Here is an 8,088-nt window from a genome sequence, read left to right as displayed (position 1 = left end):
AGCCCCTGTGTGTGCAGATTAAATACCACAGTGGCCCTGGCCCTCTTGATTAGATGTCCTGCAGGTCCAAGCTGCTTGGGTTCTCCTCCCACTCTGTCTCGGTATGAAATGTCTCATGCCCCTCTGTTGGACCAGAGAGATTAGGCGGGTGCACACACACACACACACACACACACACACACACAATACAACCTGCATTGATGTGGGAGTGCTTGCTGAACCTTAACCACATTGCATCATGTAATTGAGGAATCTGTCATAACTTGTCCAACTTTATTTTCCCATTCAGTGTATTTTATTTAAGAAATGGTCTTGTTCAGTACAGGAGTCATTTCCAACTCCCGAGAACGGAGTTGTCTGCATTCCGTACGTTGTAATTAAAGAGATGATGGGTGCTTTGACTAGGTCATAAGTCCTATCATTTTTAGTATATAGGCTACCATACAATTAGTCGACTAGTTATTAAGGCTAGTAGTACATTTTATCATAAGACTTCATGAACGGGATTGTATAGTCCGTAAAGTTTCTGGTGTTCTCTCCTACAGGTGATCGTAGACACCCCCACCAGCCCAGTCACTAGTGGCCTACCTCTGTTCTTTGTCATCACTGTCACAGCCATCAAACAGGTAAGAAATGGCAGCACTGTCCCCTTTGACCTCCCCCCAATAGATATAGAATTACTAGAACCGGCATCCCCATTCTGAGGGGCCTTTCACGTTCTAGTGACTCTATTTCTGTGGCTCTCCATGCGTCTCCACCACCTCTCTTCCATGTTAAACATTTGTTTTCCCTTTCTGTAAAAGTAAATCTTTGGGGGTGTGAAGTATGGAATCGTTGTCTATGGTATTGTCATAGCCAAAGTAATGCTGGCTATGCGATGGTGATTTTTTTTTAAAGAGAAGGGGAACGTTGTCTTGGAACATGACCAAACGGTACTATAGTCGCTAGTATAGAAACAAATGATCAGAGGAGTGTCTTTTCTGTTGAAGCGTGTCCAAGCTTTTAGATGTATTGTTTAGGAATAGGCTTTTCTGGTGGCCTGCTGCTAGGGCTTTTGAAATGCACAATGGAGAGGGTGGACTTCCTTCAAAAATATATGGGGGACACTGATAGCGGCTAGCGATGCTGCTGCTGCATTTAGCCAGGCTTTGAAGTGGGACACAGGGGAGGCTCTGTAGACTGGGTTAGGTGAGCCCTGCAGTCAGTCCATATAAAAAGGACTTTGTAGCTCCCTCTCTCTGTCCATCCACCTACCACCCACTCTTTCCTCCTCCTGTTTCATCCCTGCATCATCCCGAGCTCCCGAGTGGGCGCAGCGGTCTAGGCACTCCATCTCAGTTCTCGGGGTGTAACTACAGACCCTGGTTTGTTTCAGGCTGTATCAACTGGCCGTGATTGGGGAGTCCCATAGGGCGGGCGCACAATTGGCCCAGCGTCGTTAGGGTTTGGCCGGGGTAGGCCGTCATTGTAAATAAAATTTGTTCTTAACTGACTTGATAAAATCCCTCCCTCCCTCTGGCATCTTTCTTCCTCTATCCCTGTTACCCTGACCTCTGACACTGACTATCTATTTGCCCTCTCTTCATGTCCCATTTCACTCTCGCTTACCCTCTTCCCTCCCTCTCCAACTACTGCTCTCTCTTCTCCCCATCTTTCTTTCTCCCTCCTTACTTCTCTCTCTCTCTCTCTCTCACCCTCTCTCCTCCCCTCTCACCTCCCTCTTCTCCCGCCATCGCTCTCAGGGCTATGAGGACTGGCTGCGGCACAAGGCAGATAATGAGGTGAATAAGTACCTAGTGACAGTGCTGGAGGACGGCCGGAGAGCATGCAAGGAGAGCGAGAAGATCAAGGTACCTTTTGGCAAGCTGCGCCTCGGTCAAGTTCCCCAGAAATAAATATCCCTTAGGGACATGGGGGTTGGGAGGGAGAGGTAATTGGCATCTTGGCATGTTCTTGTATGGCTCTATGGTATGGTAATCCCAAGTAGGTGATGCAGAATGGAGGAAGATGATACATTTCAGTCAAAACATTGAGGACACCTGCTCTTTCCGTGACAGAGTTGAATCCCGGTGAAAGCTATGATCCCTTATTGAGGTCACTTGTTAAATCCACTTCAATCAGTCTAGATGAAGTGGAGGGAGACTGGTTAAAGAAGGCTTTTAAGCCTTGAGACATGGATTGTGTGTGTGCCATTCAGTGGGTGAATGGGCAAGATACAGTTGAAGTTGGAAGTTTACGTTCACTTAGGTTGGAGTCATTAAAACTAGTTTTCAGCCACTCCACAAATTTCTTGTTAACAGGCTATAGTTTTGGCAAGTTGTTTAGGACATCTACTTCGTGCATGACACAAGTTAGTTTTCCAACAATTGTTTACAGACAGATTATTTCACTTACAATTCACTGTATCCCAATTCCAGTGGGTCAGAAGTTTACATACACTAAGTTGACTGTGCCTTTTAAACAGCTTGAAATCTGCCAAGACCTCAGATAAAACATTGTAGACCTCCACAAGTCTGGTTCATCCTTGGGAGCAATTTCCAATCTCCTGAAGGTACCACGTTCATCTGTACACACAATAGTACGCAAGTATAAACACCATGGGACCACGCAGTCGTCATACCGCTCAGGAAGGTGGCGCGTTCTGTCTCCTAGAGATGAGCGTACTTTGGTGCGTTAAGTGCAAATCAATACCAGAACAACAGCAAAGGACCTTGTGAAGATGCTGGAGGAAACGGGTACAAAAGTATCTATATCCACAGTAAAACGAGTCCTATATCGACATAACCTGAACAGCCCCTCAGAAAGGAAGAAGCCACTGCTCCAAAACCGCCATTATAAAAGCCAGACTACGGTTTGCAATTGCACATGGGGACAAAGATCGCACATTTTGGAGAAATGTTCTCTGGTCTGATGAAACAAAAATATAACTGTTTGGCCATAATGATCATTGTTATGTTTGGAGGAAAAAGGGGAATGTTTGCAAGCCCAAGAACACCATCCCAACCTTGAAGCACGGGGGTGGCAGCATCATGTTGTGGGGGTGCTTTGCTGCAGGAGGGACTGGTGCACTTCACAAAATAGATGGCATCATGAGGCTGGAAAATTATGTGGATATATTGAAGCAACATCTCAAGACATCTGTCAGGAAAGCTTGGTCGCAATGACCCCAAGCATACTTCCAAAGTTGTGCCAAAATGGCTTAAGGACAGCAAGGTCTAAAGGTCTAATTCTATAGAAGATTTGTGTGCAGAACTGAAAAACATGTGAGCAATGAGGCCGACAAACCTGACTCAGTTTCACCAGCTCTGTCAGGAGGAATGGCCCAAAATTCACCCAACTTATTGTGGGAAGCTTGTGGAGGCTACCTGAAACGTTTGACCCAACAATTCAAAGGCAATGCTACCAAATACTAATTGAGTGTATGTAAACTTCTGACCCACTGGGAATGTGATGAAAGAAATTTAAAGCTGAAATAAATAATTCTCTCTACTATTATTCTGACATTTCACATTCTTAAAATAAAGTGGTGAACCTAACTGAACCAAGACAGGGAATTTTAACCAAGACCGGTGTATGTGAGCTTCCGGCTTCAACTGTAAAAATGAAAGGGGTACAACCCAATATTAGGAAGGTGGTGTTAATGTTTTGTACACTGAGTGTAGCTTCACAAACCCAAATCAACCCCTAGACCTCTAGGCACTTTTGTAGATCTGAGAAGATATGACAGGTTTAAGCAACTTGGTTACAGCCCCAACATGCCCTCTGATAGGATGGTGGAAGTGTCACCATTTGTTTATACCAAACAAATCCACAAGGGCCTAGGGACTATGGGTGGAATTGGCATGGTCCTCTGTATGGACCTGATGTATTCTGTTCCTCTAGGTTGGGGATGTGGTGGAGGTGGTTGAGGATGAGACCTTTCCCTGTGACCTCATCCTGCTACAGTCCCAGCCGGGAGGACGAGACCTGCTTTGTCACCACGGCCAGTCTGGACGGGGAGTCCAACCATAAGGTGGAGTGCTGCTACAGTAACGCTAGAATCACTGTGTCATTGAGACGTATCATCATGGCAGACGTGGGGGGCTTTGGCATCGCTTCCAATCTGCCATCACTCCCTTCCTCTCCATCACCCTTCACTCAAATCCATCGACGGTGTGTGCCTGCTCGTGTGTGTGTGCCTGCTCGTGTGTGTGTGCCTGCTCGTGTGTGTGTGCCTGCTCGTGTGTGTGTGCCTGCTCGTGTGTGTGTGCCTGCTCGTGTGTGTGTGCCTGCTCGTGTGTGTGTGCCTGCTCGTGTGTGTGTGCCTGCTCGTGTGTGTGTGTGCCTGCTCGTGTGTGTGTGCCTGCTCGTGTGTGTGTGCCTGCTCGTGTGTGTGTGCCTGCTCGTGTGTGTGCCTGCTCGTGTGTGTGCCTGCTCGTGTGTGTGTGTGCCTGCTCGTGTGTGTGTGCCTGCTCGTGTGTGTGTGTGCCTGCTCGTGTGTGTGTGCCTGCTCGTGTGTGTGTGCCTGCTCGTGTGTGTGTGCCTGCTCGTGTGTGTGTGCCTGCTCGTGTGTGTGTGTGCCTGCTCGTGTGTGTGTGCCTGCTCGTGTGTGTGCCTGCTCGTGTGTGTGTGCCTGCTCGTGTGTGTGTGCCTGCTCGTGTGTGTGTGCCTGCTCGTGTGTGTGTGCCTGCTCGTGTGTGTGTGCCTGCTCGTGTGTGTGTGTGCCTGCTCGTGTGTGTGTGTGCCTGCTCGTGTGTGTGTGTGTGTGCCTGCTCGTGTGTGTGTGTGTGTGCCTGCTCGTGTGTGTGTGTGTGCCTGCTCGTGTGTGTGTGTGTGCCTGCTCGTGTGTGTGTGTGTGCCTGCTCGTGTGTGTGTGTGTGCCTGCTCGTGTGTGTGTGTGTGCCTGCTCGTGTGTGTGTGTGCCTGCTCGTGTGTGTGTGCCTGCTCGTGTGTGTGCCTGCTCGTGTGTGTGTGCCTGCTCGTGTGTGTGTGCCTGCTCGTGTGTGTGTGCCTGCTCGTGTGTGTGTGTGCCTGCTCGTGTGTGTGTGCCTGCTCGTGTGTGTGTGCCTGCTCGTGTGTGTGTGCCTGCTCGTGTGTGTGTGCCTGCTCGTGTGTGTGTGCCTGCTCGTGTGTGTGTGCCTGCTCGTGTGTGTGTGCCTGCTCGTGTGTGTGTGCCTGCTCGTGTGTGTGTGCCTGCTCGTGTGTGTGTGCCTGCTCGTGTGTGTGTGCCTGCTCGTGTGTGTGCCTGCTCGTGTGTGTGTGCCTGCTCGTGTGTGTGTGCCTGCTCGTGTGTGTGCCTGCTCGTGTGTGTGTGCCTGCTCGTGTGTGTGTGCCTGCTCGTGTGTGTGTGCCTGCTCGTGTGTGTGTGCCTGCTCGTGTGTGTGTGCCTGCTCGTGTGTGTGTGTGCCTGCTCGTGTGTGTGTGTGTGCCTGCTCGTGTGTGTGTGTGCCTGCTCGTGTGTGTGTGTGCCTGCTCGTGTGTGTGTGTGTGTGCCTGCTCGTGTGTGTGTGCCTGCTCGTGTGTGTGTGTGCCTGCTCGTGTGTGTGTGTGCCTGCTCGTGTGTGTGTGTGTGCCTGCTCGTGTGTGTGTGTGCCTGCTCGTGTGTGTGTGTGCCTGCTCGTGTGTGTGTGTGCCTGCTCCTCGTGTGTGTGCCTGCTCGTGTGTGTGTGTGCCTGCTCGTGTGTGTGTGTGCCTGCTCGTGTGTGTGTGTGCCTGCTCGTGTGTGTGTGTGCCTGCTCGTGTGTGTGTGTGCCTGCTCGTGTGTGTGTGTGCCTGCTCGTGTGTGTGTGCCTGCTCGCGTGTGTGCCTGCTCGCGTGTGTGTGCCTGCTCGCGTGTGTGTGCCTGCTCGCGTGTGTGTGCCTGCTCGCGTGTGTGTGCCTGCTCGCGTGTGTGTGCCTGCTCGCGTGCGTGTGCGCCTGCTCGCGTGCGTGTGCGCCTGCTCGCGTGCGTGCGCCTGCTCGCGTGCGTGTGCGCCTGCTCGTGTGTGCGTGTCTGCCATTATGGGGTGGTGTTTTTAGAGAGCTGCAGTGATGACCTGAAATATTTGGCACTCACTCTCTCCTGGATCTGTCTCAGACACACTACACAGTGCCAGACACGGAGAGGAACCTGGAGTCTCTCAGCGCCACCATCGAGTGCGAGCAGCCGCAGCCTGACCTCTACAAGTAGGCTATGAATCCTTTTGCACTTCTTCCCCCTGTCCATACAAAAAAAGCTACAACTGATCGTTGACCGATCGTTTGTGAATCTGCTCCCTGGACCGTAAAAGCACACTGGTTTTTACTTTAGGGGTTTGCAGTTTAATCAACTGTCAATTAGGATGCCATTTTGATAGCTGCAGTGTCATTACGTTGAGTGTTGGCAGGCTATACGCTAGATCTATCTCTCTGACATATTGTTATGAAAGATGTTAGACTGTTAGTAAACCTGATTTGTGGATGAGACTGGCCAGGAATTGAAGGGAAAGTTCAGTTAGATTTGGCCCAAGCTGAGGAACAGACCCAGTTGTTTGCACAGCTGTATCCTATCCATAAACCTAGTGGTTTGGCGCCACCTATGGCCAAGGAGCTACCATTACAGGACAGTTGGGCGTTTGACATCAATGACGTTTCAGACGTCCTAAGGAGCTGAAGACGCCAGATGCTGCTCCTTTTCACAATCAATAAAACAGAGTGGTGGTGCCAGCGTGCATTCGGACAAACCACCAGTCATTAGCTCTTCATTGGTACAGTCCCTGCAAAGTCCTGGTGGTCAGCATATGGGGTTGTGATTAGTTTGACGTCTAACTAGTTCCTGTGCTTCCTGGTGGTATTAGTCATCACTGTGTGTTTTTAATATCAGAAAGTATTTTTCTAGCCCATTCCACAGTTAATTCAATTCAGGTCCACTGTGAGATGTACATCAAAGGAGGTTGGTGGCACCTTAATTGGGGGAGGACGGGCTCCTGGTAATGACTGGAGCGGAATAGGGGGAATGGTATCAAATACATCAACATGGTTTCCAGGTGTTTGGTGCCATTTCATTCACTCTGTTCCAGACATTATGAGCCGCCTCCTCTCAGCAGCCTCCTGTGATGTACATGTATGTTACTGCTATTGGGTGGGGCAGTGCACTCATGCGTGTCTGTGTCTGTAGATTTGTGGGGCGTATGCACATCTACAGGAACAACCAGGAACCTGCTGTGAGGTAAGTCCACCACTCCCCCTATTGGTTCCTCTCAACCCTACCTCCCCCTCAGTCTAAAAAAAAACCAACTCAAAACAGTCTCTTAAGCACTCTGTCTTTTCCCTTTGCATTACCATCAAATCATTATTTCATTGATCCATAACGCCAAACGGGCATTAAAGTAAAAGCCGAACCTGGCACAGACTCCGGGCAGTGCTTCAAAGCGCTCTCGGAAGCATTTGTCACCGGGCCGTTTGTAATGGTCTTTATAAAAAATGTTTTGTGTCCTGTCCGTTAAGGGTAGTAGTCATTTTAGAGTGCTAGTGTGCCACTAAAAGAACGGAACGGTCTTGGTGTTTTTAGTTTTGTGACCGTATTTTCTCAATGTGTGGTGTTCTTTAGGTCTTTGGGTCCAGAGAATCTCCTCCTGAAAGGTGCTACCTTGAAGAACACTCAGAAGATATATGGTGAGTTACGGGACATTGTTTAATGCAATTAAGGGTTTGAATGACCCTCAGTGCTGGTGTCAGCGTGTGAGACTATCCTGACCACTCTGTCTCTCTCTCTGCTGTCTCCGTCTCTCTGTCTCTGCTGTCTCCGTCTCTCTCTGCTGTCTCCGTCTCTCTCTTCTCTCTCTGCTGTCTCCGTCTCTCTCTCTGCTGTCGCAAAGTCTCTCTCTCTCTGCTGTCTCCCGATCTCTCGCTCTCTCTGCTGTCTCCGTCTCTCGCTCTCTCTGCTGTTTCCGTCTCTCGCTCTCTGCTGTTTCCGTCTCTCGCTCTCTGCTGTTTCCGTCTCTCGCTCTCTGTTGTTTCAGTCTCTCGCTCTCTCTGCTGTTTCCGTCTCTCGCTCTCTGCTGTTTCCGTCTCTCGCTCTCTGCTGTTTCCGTTTCTCTCTCTCTCTGCTGTCTCCGTCTCTCGCTCTCTGCTGTTTCCCGTCTCTCTCTC

At 50.0% G+C, this 8,088-nt stretch overlaps 1 protein-coding gene across 1 annotated transcript; it reads left to right on the top strand.

Annotated features, from left to right (window-relative positions):
* The first annotated feature begins 542 nt into the window (after positions 1-542).
* Positions 543-7,649, top strand: LOC121842214 (phospholipid-transporting ATPase IG-like). Its single transcript, XM_042312289.1, has 6 exons — positions 543-626; positions 1,743-1,850; positions 3,883-4,012; positions 6,056-6,144; positions 7,115-7,165; positions 7,547-7,649. Exons 3-6 carry the CDS (start codon positions 3,890-3,892, stop codon positions 7,632-7,634), a joined length of 351 nt encoding a protein of 116 aa, XP_042168223.1. The 5' UTR covers positions 543-626; positions 1,743-1,850; positions 3,883-3,889; the 3' UTR covers positions 7,635-7,649.
* The last annotated feature ends 439 nt before the right edge of the window (positions 7,650-8,088 follow it).

The sequence above is a fragment of the Oncorhynchus tshawytscha genome, unplaced genomic scaffold (genome assembly GCF_018296145.1).
Source record: "Oncorhynchus tshawytscha isolate Ot180627B unplaced genomic scaffold, Otsh_v2.0 Un_contig_16063_pilon_pilon, whole genome shotgun sequence".
Lineage (NCBI taxonomy): Eukaryota > Metazoa > Chordata > Actinopteri > Salmoniformes > Salmonidae > Oncorhynchus > Oncorhynchus tshawytscha.
Note: the sequence above shows the minus strand (reverse complement) of the source record. Positions and strands in the feature narration are given on the sequence as shown.

Excerpts from the sequence above, each read along its gene's own strand:
- LOC121842214 (XM_042312289.1), top strand. The coding sequence starts at position 3,890 with ATGTGGTGGAGGTGGTTGAGGATGAGACCTTTCCCTGTGACCTCATCC. Across the intron at positions 4,013-6,055 it reads ACGGGGAGTCCAACCATAAG|ACACACTACACAGTGCCAGA; the intron begins GTGGAGTGCTGC and ends GATCTGTCTCAG. Across the intron at positions 6,145-7,114 it reads CCGCAGCCTGACCTCTACAA|ATTTGTGGGGCGTATGCACA; the intron begins GTAGGCTATGAA and ends CTGTGTCTGTAG.